Here is a 13,961-nt window from a genome sequence, read left to right on the forward strand (position 1 = left end):
CCAGCATTTACGCTATTTAAATAATTAAAAATATCAGCTAAATATGCCATTTTAACACACCAAATATCGTCTGTAAGAAAAGATATAAAAACAGTGTTATCTTCGTTTTGAAAAAACATTAACAATTCATTCTTAAGTTCCAGAATTCGATTTAGAACTTTACCTCGCGATAACCATCTTACTTCACAATGTAAAAGTAAACATACGTGCTGAGTTTCCATTGATTCACACAGTTTTTTAAATAGGCGTGATTGTAATGGACGCGATTTTATGTAGTTAACCATGCTTACAATTTTATCCAATACAGACTTTAATGTAATAGGTAATGTTTTCGAAATAAGTGATTCTCGGTGTAAAAAACAATGTGTAGATATGATATTAGGATTTTTTTTCTTCGCTAATGTTGTAAATCCTTTAATAGAACCAACCATTGAAGGAGCTCCATCGGTGCAGATTCCTACACATTGTTATGTTAAATTTATCTAAATATGACGAAATTGAATCAAAAACATTCTGTCCTGTTGTACGTTCAGTAAGTTGTTTACAGCATAAAAATTGATTCACTATTTTATTTTCATCAATGAAACGAACAAATCCTAGTACGTGAGCTATACCACTGATATCAGTAGACTCGTCAATTTGCAAAGCGAAATATAGTTTATTAGTAGTAAGCTTGTTAGTGACAGTTTTCTCAATATCATCTGACATGTGTATAATTCTGTTTTTTATTGTATCGTCTGAATGCGGAATTTTCATAATTTCTTTTTTTTGCATCATCGCCAAACATAATTTGAACTATTTCTGAACATGCCGGTAAAATCAAACTCTCTGCTATGGTGTGTGGTTTTAACTGTTTTGCAATTATTTCGGCAACTTTATAAGATGCGATTTGTGCTTTATCAGATATTGTTACAATTTTTTTAAAATGTTTTCTTTGATTCATTTGATTATTCAACAACCTTTCAAAATAATTTTTTTCTTTAGACTGGAGATTGGCGTGCTTAGATGATAAATGCCGTTTTAATTTCGCTGGCGCCATTGCGCTATTAGACAACTTTTCCCCACAAACCACACAAAGGGGAATTTGACAATCATTTTCGTCAACATAAGTGAACCCAAAATTTAAATAATCGTTGCAATATTGTCTATTGACCTTTTTTATTTTATTCTCATCATTGACATTGCTTGTATTTGTACTTGCACTATCAGTACCAGAATCATGTTTCCGTTTAAGAAATTTGTCCTTTTTGTTATTAAAATGGTCGTTACAAATTAAATTAATTAACTAAATAAATTTTAAATTGTACTTACTTAAAAAAATAACAGAATCCTTATTTATGAAGTTGTACACGCGTCTAACGTTGATAACCGTGGGCAACGTACTAATAGTAATGTATTTTATAACTTTTATTAGTGCGGAAAATAAAATTGTCAATATCTATACGTATGTTATCGCAGTATGGTGGAGATAATCGTATAATATAATAATAATAATGTATATTAATATATTATATAGTATAGTAGTATACTGACACATTATATTATTCGAAAGTTAACGATAACGTTTTTGTGTACAAAAATAAACCAACAAAACCTAAAATGATTCTATTTTTGAAGAAATTTTTTTTTCACTGATTTTAAAATTTTGGCGGTACACTTATACGAAGTCCACGGAACACCTGTGTTCCGCGGAACACCGGTTAAGAACCACTGTCGTAGACCGTAGTCCCGGGAATTCATGAAGTCGATAATAGGCAGGCGGTCGCGGTGGCACGACAACGCGATAACGGAATACTCACACTAACATTAATTTACTTCTCACACATTGACAAAGCTCAAATACAAATGTTATGCGAAATGCCTAAATATTACTCCTTAAAACATACTATATGCTCCAGCGATGTGTGCGTATAGAATATTATCAAAAGCATGTCTTATCAATGAGTAAATAAAATAAACGGATCGTTCTGTAATAAGTCGTCACCGTCATGCATAAAATTGGTAAACAATCGTCCCGTCTCTAGTCCGTAATGATGTTACTGATAAAAATTTCATTGTAAGCGTTTTTGTGTCGAGCGTTCCATCGTCCATCTTGTTCTTTTGTTCGTTCGTTCATTTGTCCACCTCAGACATCAACCGTCCCTGTGACCGAGTGCCGTTCGCCAAATGCGCATACATCCCGTCGGTTTGTGTCGCGCGTTATTCATCGGAACTGCAACCTTAAGTTTACGTGCCGTACCACGCGTTCGGTGTGGTAATCTTTTCGCGCTGACCGCCAGCGAACGTTCTCGATCGAACCTCAAGGATGTTTGCTTCCTTGATCAAAACGCTCTTCAAGGGAACTTCGGACAACATAAGTGGATCGTCAAATCATGACGAACCACAAAATAACACGAAAGTGATCAACCTGAAACAGGATGTTGAGAACATGCTCTCCGAAGTGAACGAAATTGATTGTTTAAATCGTAGCTCATCCAAAGAGAGCATCGCTGATTCTTTTGAGTTAATATCCTTCGCAAACAAAATGTCGGAAGATTTAAACGATAACAGTTTGGATGAATCAAAGAGTGAAATCAACTTCGACGAAGAAACCATACAAGATCCGGTTGAAGATAAAATTCAAAAGAATGATATAGTCAAAAAAATTAACAGTCTGCAATGTATTTTTACGTGGAAATTGAAATCGAATGAAAGAAATATTATTTCACAAATATTAAATGAATATGGTGATTATAACTTGGATATTTCTTCACCAGAATTTTCATTGAAAAGGTAAATATTCAAGAAATTATATTTATTTGTAGGAATAATTTATATTTTTGTCACTCATTCTCAGGTTTATAGGCAATTTGATTATTGGTTATGAGTTGTTCCATAATGGTGAAATCGAAAATGGTCAAATTAAAATATTGGAAATTGGTAAATGGCTAGAAGAATTAGATAACGGCTCAGATAAATTTTATTTGTCCATTAATACTGGCCTTTATCATATCATGAAAGGCACTTTTATTCACATGTTATATGCTTCAAACCTTTTGGAAGAGTGTAAATGGGTAAGATATTTTTTAATTATTTATTATTTCGATGATTGCAGCATATTTGTTGATGTTATATTTTAAAGTATTGAGTAATGGTTTTAACAAATTTAAAAACACCAAAATATAATTTAAATTATCCACTGATTAGATATATTACTTAGTTTATTTGTTATGATTTTGATTGAGTTGATTAATAGTTATAGTCATTGTATTATAATATATTTTTTATGCAGCCCAAAAATAACTAAAAAGTTATGGGAGTTTAGGGTTTGTACTTCAATTATTTCCTAGCCATACTATTAATTATTTCATTTTACAATTATAAAATTATTTTTTTACAAAAAAACTATTGTAATTTAAATAAAGTTATAATTAATTAGAAAAAATTAATTTAAACATGCGATCTTGAATGTAAATAGTATCCAGGACCATTAAAATTATTTTATGTGTACTTTTACTTGAAATAAATATAATTATAAATTATAAAAACAAAATATTCTTTTTAAATGTATGGCAAGTCACATATCTTATCCATAATATGTCTATAGATTGCATGCTTTACTAATCTTTTTTATTAAAAATGACCCAAAAAAGACCACCATAATTATTATTTTGAAATATTACCCTATTCCATAATAGAAATCCTGTCAATATCCTTAAAGTACATGGTTAATATTTTAGAATCTTATATTTGATTATTATACCTATATTTTAAGTGTTAGTGATTTTAAAATGATACCAATGGCTTTTTCATTTACTGTTATATATTTATTTTTCAGTTATTAGATGATATTATACCATTCAATAAAATGAACTGTATACCAAAAGCTTCTATATTTGCTATACATGCTGCTGTATTAACTGAGTATGGTGCAAATGCACAATATTACAAAAAAGCTTGTTATTTTGCAAATAAAGCATGTGTCTTGGATCCAAGTTCTCCACATTGGTTTTACATTTATGCTGTGGCTTTAACTAAACAAAGAACATTTTTACATTCATATAAATCTCATCCGACAGAAAATGAAATAAATTCAATCCAACACGCAATTATATTATCTGATGGAAAGGATACAGTTTTCAACTATCATAGAATATTATTAGATAAAGATTCTATAATTAGAAATTTTCATGATAATATTAACATAAAAAATAAAAATATGTATGATATAAATTTAAAGGCAAACCAAAAAATTGTTGAAATGATCAAGTGAGTCAAAATAAAAAAATGTATTATTTTTATCTTGATTTGTTTATGATTATTTATGTTTTTATTTTTATAATTATTAATCCTATTTAAAAGGATATTTATACTGTTATTTATTATAGATTAAAATTTACAATTTGCTTGTATACCTCAAATATTTACCAATTTTTTTATAACAGAGACTTAAGTAATTCATTAAATTATGCATGTGTATTGGTAGGTATAATTTGAAAATTGTACATTCAAATTTATTTAAATTTAAATTGGACTCATATTAAGGACGTTAGAAATATTTTTAAGTAAACACATATTATCAGCATAAAAATATTAATTTTTGTTATTTATGTTTTTTCAGAACAGTTATTAGTATGGAGCCAAAAGATCCTCTAGTGATTGTCGGATGTGCTAAAATATTAATGACACTTCCAATTAAGGTTCGTGATTTTGATTTAGGAAAAATGTATCTAACAAAAGCTATGCAAATGGCACCAAACGATGTGGCGGTTTTAAATTCTATTGAAAAGGCAATTACACATTATAAACGTGTAGTAAGTAATAGTAGTAGTAATTTGATTAAATTTAAAATTATATAATTAATTTATTTGTTGTTATTTTTATTTTCATTTTAAATTGTAGTCAAACAAGACGTATGAACACAAAAAAACTGCCTCTAAACAATTTCAACCTTCATTCAAAAATAAAAAATCTAAAATAGCTGAAAAATTAAGGTTTTTAGTGAATAATCATAAAAATGGTAAAGATCCTCTACCCGATCTAATTGCTATGCTTAATGAATCAAATGGTCGTGATAAAGTGATAATTATGGCTCAGATTTGTTCATATACAATCTTATTTGCTAATAATTTAAGAGCTGGAGTTGAACAGTTCATGGTGTTACTTGAAGAACCAAAAATTAACAATGATCATTTAATTATCGTAAGCTTATCCCATTTTAAATATCAAAACGTATTTTACATCCAAAATTTTTGTTAACAATTTAATATTACAGAATTTACTTTCTCATTAATATTTACTGAAAATTATTCCAATTCATCATTTGTATTTAATATTTATTTTAAAATATTACATATATTCAATAGTTAATTTAACTATTTCTCATGTATTAATTGTTGTTAAAATATATTTAATTGGTTTAATAATAGTTTTATTTAATAAACACATCAAGATTTATCAATTTATAACAAATACTATTTATATAATTTTGATGTTGGTAGATAATAAGATTAAAATATATATACTGTAATTATTAATAATTTGTGGTATAAAAAAAGGTAATTTTTATTTTTTTTTCCAGGATCACTTTTCATCATTTGGCTCAAAAAAGTTTAATTTAGCAGATCTTATTTGTAATGAAATAAGATTAGCCACAAATTCATGTGAAACTCCTTCTGAAGAAATGTTGTTTTATTTTAAAGCATTAACTAAGATAATGGAAACATTTAGACTAGAAATGAAAGATGTTGATCCATCAATGAAAAGCAAACTAATTGTAAATTCTTCTGATAGATTAACATGTTTGAGTGCAGCATTTAAAAGTGGATTAAATTTGTCGGATAATAACAGTGAAGTTGGTCAGAATAAAAATATAACTAATAAATCCAATAAACCAAAGAGCTTCCAAAATGTTGGTCCAAAAATATTTAAAGCAAAATCTAGAGGGAACAAAAAAAACAATTTAAATACATCCAATGCCAAAAAATTTAATTTTCAAACAAGTTTTCCAGGTCAATCTCATCAGTCGAATATTGATATATGTACTGATGATATCAATCAAATGAAGTCTAAAATGTCTAAATTTTTAAAATCTTCTGAAGAAGTTGAATTTTCAAATCATGTGTCATTGGGAATCAAAAATCTTGGAGCATTACAGACACAAGAAAAAATAAAGCGATATTCTCAGATGTTGTATCAACATGTTTCCAATGACAAACCACTACAAAATACTTCTTCGGTAGATTCAAATACATATCCTCATCAAAACAGTAACAATTCGAACCATATGTTTCAATCATCTCTCCCTTCATTACTTAATATCAGACCCCAAATAGATCCAAGGTTTTTACCATCTACTAGTAGACACCATATTAATAGAAAAAAATGAATCAGTTAACTAGTTTTTTGTTTTTATTTTTATTTAAATCAACATAAAAATCTTTATAATTATGTTTTAATATTCTTAATTTTTGAAACAAAATTATTTTATTATTTTCAAGTGTACATTTATGTTCTATTTGGAAATTTATATTTTTTAATTTTAAGGTTTTTTTTTTTTTGCAAAGATTTTCAAAATTACTACAGTTAAGCTATATTTCTGTTTAAATTAGCTCTTGTTATTTTATATATGATTATTTTAATGCACTAAAATAAAATTTAGTTAGTACTAAGTTATTAAACTTCATTATTGATTAAGTAACCATAGATAGCCCACGCAATGATAATTATTGGAAATGCCTAAAATGTCTCAAATGGAGCCAGAATTGTAGTAATGGATTCCTGATAATAGAATGCACTGGCGTTCTATATAAATATTTATAATCTCCAATTTATTGTTATCCGTGATCAATGTAGGTACAATAATGATAAACTTTAATTAATTTTAACCATTGTTGTACGTGTACATCTGTCAATTATCATTACATGGTTTATATGGGCATATATCGACTCCTAACCTACCTGTAAGAAACCTATCGATTGCGCCGAAAATACATGTAACATCACTATATACATATTACTTTATATATAATATATATACCATATCTAGCACGATGTTTTTGTAAGAAAAAAAACATATACATTTTATAGAATAAATATATAATAATAATATATATATAATAATCAGCATCAATTGTAGTTGGATTGAAATATAAATTTTGAGCTGAGCATGTTTTTAAAATTCATCTAAATGCGGTAACGTATTTATTTGTGCTTTTGTCTAGTAATAAGAAATAAGATAATGGAACATAATGTTCATTTTTAAAAATATGAACCGTAAACAGTTGATAGAAATATTTTGGGCACCAATGAAATGTACCATCTTTAAATATTTTGTCACTAGAGCATAGCAATTTTAAATTAGAATTTGTAGAGTAGAATAAAATATTATTAACTGTGTCAGTATTTAGTATAAAATCTGCTGGAAAAAATATGTATTTACTTAGACGTAAATAGGGGAGGGAGCTTGGGTGGGCTTAGCCCACCCTTCAGCCTTTTGAGGCAACCTAAATGAAATATGAAAATGTTAAATAAGAAAATAATAAATTGTCAATTCCTATTAGTTCTGCTTCGTGTGAACGATCGTTCTCCTCAATGAGAAGAATTAATTCTTATTTAAGGTCAAATATGGCACAAAACAGGCTTACAAATTTAAGTATTTTTAACATTGAACGAGAATTATCAAACAATTAAAAATGACGATATTCTTAACCAATTTGCAGAAAAAGATAAGAAAATGCAATTACCTGGATAACAAAAAATACTATTTTATAATAAATGTACTTTGCTGGTGGATATTTAAAATTGTATTTTTTTATTGAAAATGTTGGTATTCATAATTGTATTATATTTTCTTGTTTATTAAGGGAGTAGGACAAGGTCTTACAATACCTTCCTTCTGGTAAACATTTTAACCATGGACTCGAGCCCACTCAATTTAATGGCTCTAGATACGTCTATGTGTATTCACAAAATCCGAAAATGTTTTAATATTATAATGTTTATGTTATATTCTTATATACATATATAAATATTCGGTCTATCAATATATACAAATATTCAATGACACAATTATGATAATTACTTCCTTGAAAATTTTTAATTCAACAATTTAATAATATAATATTTGTTCTGAGATACAGGCCACTTCACTTTATAGGTGGTTAAACAGAATTATATTTTGTTTGTATAAAACTATTATAAATTTGATATATTTTCTTATCTCAGGATATTTTACTCAAACAGGTTTCCTGAACCATCGGACGACTTGATCCTGCCGTCATTCTCTGCCTATCTTAATTCAATAATAATTATTTTTTCAATTATGACACTTAACGCTATCTATTGTCACATTTATCTTATTACTTAACAGGTTTCCATATTTTTCTATACCGTGGACTATCAATGTATATTTAATCAATGACTTCATCATAGTATTGATCAATTTTATCAAAATTGAATACCAACAGAGGCGCATTTCCCATTAGGCACTGTAGGCAGCTGCCTAGGGCGGCAAAATTTGGTGGTGGCTAATTCTGTAGTGTTTTATTAGAAAACATCGTATGCAAAAAAAAATTGGAAAATTATTTACTTTATATTTACGAAAAATAATTGTATAATAATGGGTGCATTTTATTAATATGTTATCGTCGGAATTTTGGGGGAAAATAAATACCCCCACTACCACACTATATTACTAATTCGACTGTATATTAATAATCCTATGCTGCTATTATGAAAATCTGTTTTTAATAAAATTTGGTGGACGTCCATTGATATTTTTTCAAAGTAGACTAATTAATAAAAGTGAAAAAAATAGTCTAAACATTCAAATGAATATAGGTACATATATTTATATATTTAATATTTAGATTAGGTATTTCGGAAGACTATAAAACTTCTTCGCCTAATATAGAGGCGGTAAATTGTTGGTGCCTATAGCCGTAAAAAAGATAAATCCGCCTCTGAATACCAATAGCAATATATTAGTTGTATGTATTAAATTTAAAAAATATATCTATCATCAATGACACTAACTTTCTTATTATACTGACAATTCAAAAATTTGAATTATTTATATCAGTTTGATTCTTTTGGTGTTTGCTAAATGTGAATAATAATCACATGATTAAAGCATATTTTTACTTATAAGGTTATTTAATCATAATGTATATTAATAATATAATAAGTTTATTTATAAATATTATAACTGTACAACTATTGATTTGAATATGGGATTAATGATTATTTTTTGGTGAACTGATGTTTTTGTTCCTCAAAATATGAATAAAAAATATTTGTAATTTCTAAATTATGAAATAACTAGCTGAATTACCCGTCGTTGCCGGGTTTAAGTATATAAATGTATGTAACCTGCCAAGATTAAATTTTGTTAAATTTATTGAAATTTAAATTAATTAAGATTTTTGAAATAATATTTTATATATATTAATTTAGTTTTTAAGATAATGATTATTATCATAACCTATTCGATAAGTTATAGCTTACAACTACCTGAACCTCTCTACAGTTTGGTATTCTGTTGAATACATATAGCATCTCACTTCTCCGAATATTTTACCTTTTGTCAATAAGTTCATGGTCTTTTTGACTTTTAACCGAAACACTCTTGCAATTATATCATATCGATCATATGATCTTTGACCGGGAAGTAAGAGCTCTTTTATCTCGTCCCAGCGAGGATTACATGTAAAAGTAATAAAAAGGTCAGGACGACCGTAATGTCTAACGTAGGTCATAGCATCTTGTGTTCTTTCGTGCATGTACCTTGGCCCACCAGTAAAAGTTGACGGGAGTATAACCATTTGGTCTAACTGATTAGCTTCTATGTCTCATCGTCCAATCGCATCTTTTAAATGAATATAACTATCTGCACGCAATTTGGCTTGGTTGTTTTTGATGTAATTTAGTCTTTCAGTTTCAATTTTGGCGTATTCATCTACCAAATATTGACTGAAAAGAAAACGATAATTAACTAAATAGTTGTCTTCCCCTTCTCTGACCATTATTCTATGAGTAAAAACTTGATGCAGAGACAGTTTTTTTAAGCGGTAATTTGGTTTTTGGATCGCGTTGTGGTATATTGATTGCATACCCATCATCCCCCCCAACAAAACATTAAAGGATACTGCAGTGCGTCGTATGCTCGATGTATCTCACTGATACGGTGAAGTGAATTACTTCGGTTTTCGAGGATGATGTCTCTTCGATCAAACTGCTGATCTACTAATACTAAAGCAACTTCATTTGCCGTTGGTGCATTACACCTGCCTCTATGTTCTTCTGGTGGTTTTTTATCTGCATGTATTACAACTTTAAATGACTCTGAAGGAGGTATTTTATCGATGGTAAATTGTAATGATCAATTGTAAATTATGCGGTGGCATGCCTAGTAAATCCAATGAGTTTAAAAACTCTGTTGGATAATTTACAACTTCAGTAGCATCGCAAACTGTATCTAGATTTGTATGACACCAAGTTCTCTGGCAACAAATTTTGTATCTTGAGATTCAATTCGTTGACCTCCACATTTTTTGCTACTAAAATTGCTCTTTCTGCCAGCCACTCATGATTTGTGTATTGTCTGTGTATACTGGGACATATCTGGTCAACGAGAGCATCTTGCGAATAAATGATAAACGATAAAAACGATAAAACGATAAAAATAAACGATAAATCTCGTTTCATCTGTATTAACTTTCCCATCTCCAATATCTTTGGATCTAACGCAGCTTTTTTTGATTTAATCGAAATCGAAGTATCGAAATCGTTCGCTATCTATCTTTATATATATTTCGACCATGAATTGTTGACAAAGCTTATGCATCGTAAAATAACTTAGTCCTGATCGCGTCTAATCATCAACCGGTATGCATAATAATTTTTTGAACTAACATTCTTATTTGTTTTGGCACCTGTTGCGGGATCTTTTTGTTTAATATTTATGCAATACCCGTCATTTACTACCAAAAATAAAATTAATAGTTTTTAATAGTTTTTTAATAATTTTTTTAATAGTTTTATTTAATATAATTCATTTTCAATAGCGCAGTTATCGACCTGGTCAAAAAATATTAAACCGATTTCAACCCTTTAAATTCAAAATTTCGAAAAATCCTTTCTTAGCGCACGTCTACATCATAATAGCTATCTGTATGCCAAATTTCAGCCAGATCCGTCCAATGGTTTGAGCTGTGCGTAGATAGCAGTCAATCAGCTTACTGTTTTATATATACAGATAAGAAGATTATTATGCATAAATCAGTAAATAGATATTGCTCAAGTACAACATGCACTAGTGAATTATTGTTAAGGTATGATTGATTTCCTAACATACAATTTATGAACTTATGACCTGAGACCAGATTTATATGTGCTAAATATCTTAAAAATAAGATGCTTTAATACTTTATAATTTCATCAAATAGTCTTTTACATGTATAAATATTCTTTTTCTGGAAAAATAAGTTTTTTCAGACAAATATGTTAAATACTGAAAAAATAAATGGAAGTAACTGTTTATAAAAATTATTTAAATTTTTCCTTTATTAAAGGAATTATAATATAGTAAAATTAATCCTAACCTTTAAAAAATATTCAGATGGTCATAGTTAATTTATACTATGGTGAAATACTGGTATATATTGATTTTTACATTTTTCATGTATTATTGTAGCACATAGCAGGGGCGTATTTATACTTACTTCTAGGGGGGGGACTAAAATGTTTTCTTTAATTCAGGCTCAACATTTATAGGTAAAATTTTTGGTAATATTTAATTCAGGTAAATCCTCAATATTTATGTTTTTTTTTTTTTTTTTTTAATCTAATTTAATCCACTAAAAATCGACTTTTGTATAATTCTTTTTTAACACCTATCTGTGTTTTGAAACTTACGCTTGTGTTTTATTTGATTTTTCACTATGTATCGTTATAAAATTATCCATGTTAAAAAAATTTGAAATGTGTATCTCACATATGATCTCTTCTTTAAATACAGAATCAGGGGGGCGGCAATCTCCCCCTTCCTAAAATACGCCCCTAGCACATAGTCACATAGTACATACCTGAAATTCAGATTTATTTAAAAATAATATAAAAAACATATTTTAAATAATAATTATAAAAACTAACTGTATATAATTATCAAAAAATATTACCTATGCTAATAGTCGATGGGAAGATCTATCTTAATTCGTGGTATAAGAAGGTTTATTGATATTAATGAAGTGTTTATATAATCTCTAATCACAAAATAATGTGATTAATTTATAATAAAATTATAAAATGTTCAAATTAAACATCAGTATGGCAATATATTACTAAAACATATTATTTTGTACAATATATTTTTTAACCTTGAGTTATGCATTTTTATGCTCTAAAAATGTTCGTATATTAATTAATAGGAACATGAATTGTCGAGAAATCTTATTCAATATAAATTGCTTAATCTCAGTCAAAATATGTAAAAACGAAAATTCGGTCTCTACTTATATTCCTTGATACACAACGTGCTATTCAGTAGGTTAGGACTGCAAACATAGGCGCAATTAGGGTGAACTGGAGGGGCTTAGCCCTATTAAAAACATTCTAAGCCCTCCAAAAACCATGCAGAGCTTTATATTATTATATTGATAAAAAAAAAAATGTGATTACTACTGAAAAAATGAATAAAATAAATGTTTGTTATTTATTTTTAGTAACAATATTGTAATCACGGTCTTAGATACGTCTAGAGTCTAAACTTTCACATAGAGCTTAACAAAGTTGGGTCCAATATCAATGTGTTCACTTTGCTGAAGTTTTAATGGGATATTTTAACTCGATTTTTGGTTGTGAAAATGAATTTAGTAAACGACGACTCTAATTTCATCTTCAACTTTTTTGTGCCATCTGGTTGTGGCTTTGGAGTTCCCAGTGACGTAGGTAGTTGTAGAAAATAAGATGAAACTGCCTAGACAACTATGTTGTACTTCAATCCAGTTGCGCCTAACATGTACTTTTATGGGGTAGTTCGCCCCTTTATTTTACTATGGTAGTGGGTGTCTGGTGTTTGGGTGGGTTTGGTAGATAAATTTACACTTTAGTTAGTAAATCTTAAGAATGTACAAATTAAGTGACAATTGATCTGTAGATGGTAGGATACTATGATGCGATGGAACAATTCGCTTATCAATGCATGTCTTTACACCATATCAAGTATAAAGACGTACATTGACATTAATATCTATTTCGCACACATGATGAAGCTAAACGCCTCTCGGTTCTCAGTGTTTATAAGCAGTGGTTAAAGTGGGGGGGATGGAGAGGGACGGAGTCCCCCTTCTTATTTAAGTTAAGATTATGCGTCCTCTTTAATTTTAGTCGCCAAAAGTCCGGGTGGACGCTCACTAAAATACAATATTGAATAAACAATATAATATATTACAATAAATAATATATATATTAATAAATATAATATATATTACAATATTACATGAAATTATTTTTTTAATTAACTTGAACAAGTGGAAAAAATCTCGAAGACATAATATGTAGGTATAACGAATAAGCAAAAATGGTAGATAATGTACACCAGAGTTGGGCGTTATTCGAATAAAATTTTATTTAGATAACATTTTATTCGAATGATTTTTTTCACCATTATACGAATAAATTATTATTCGACTAATTTTTAAACACAATTATTAGAATAAATTATTATTCAATTAATTTTCAAATACAATTATTCGAATAAATTATTCAACTAATTTTTAAACACAATTATTATTAGGTATCATAAATTCAAACAGATAATTTTTATAGCTACATGCCCATATCTATCTAGGATCTTTATATTTTTGTGTAGAGCTCTATATATTTGAACTTATAAATATGAAATACAACATTGAACATACGTAGTTAGTACATAGTACCAAAATATCTGACACTATATAATATAGTACAGAAACTGGAATAAA

At 28.2% G+C, this 13,961-nt stretch overlaps 2 protein-coding genes across 3 annotated transcripts; one reads left to right on the top strand and one right to left on the bottom strand.

Annotated features, from left to right (window-relative positions):
- Positions 1-462: 462 nt before the first annotated feature.
- On the bottom strand, positions 463-1,400 carry LOC112691467 (protein FAM200B-like). The gene is made up of 2 exons (XM_025565727.1): positions 1,312-1,400; positions 463-1,243 (listed from the first exon to the last, which is right to left on the bottom strand). The coding sequence occupies exon 2, from the start codon at positions 1,037-1,039 to the stop codon at positions 698-700; it is 342 nt and encodes a 113-aa protein (XP_025421512.1). The 5' UTR covers positions 1,040-1,243; positions 1,312-1,400; the 3' UTR covers positions 463-697.
- A 397-nt stretch (positions 1,401-1,797) lies between these two features.
- Positions 1,798-6,418, top strand: LOC112691465. 2 transcript variants are annotated; one of them, XM_025565725.1, is made up of 6 exons: positions 1,798-2,772; positions 2,837-3,053; positions 3,818-4,248; positions 4,601-4,793; positions 4,882-5,181; positions 5,561-6,418. In XM_025565725.1, exons 1-6 carry the CDS (start codon positions 2,306-2,308, stop codon positions 6,365-6,367), a joined length of 2,415 nt encoding a protein of 804 aa, XP_025421510.1. In that variant the 5' UTR covers positions 1,798-2,305; the 3' UTR covers positions 6,368-6,418. The 2 variants fall into 2 exon arrangements, with proteins under 2 accessions (XP_025421510.1, XP_025421511.1); XM_025565726.1 differs by lacking the exon at positions 4,882-5,181.
- Positions 6,419-13,961: the final 7,543 nt, after the last annotated feature.

The sequence above is a fragment of the Sipha flava genome, unplaced genomic scaffold (genome assembly GCF_003268045.1).
Source record: "Sipha flava isolate LNK unplaced genomic scaffold, YSA_version1 616_pilon_pilon, whole genome shotgun sequence".
In the NCBI taxonomy this organism is placed as follows: Eukaryota; Metazoa; Arthropoda; class Insecta; order Hemiptera; family Aphididae; genus Sipha; species Sipha flava.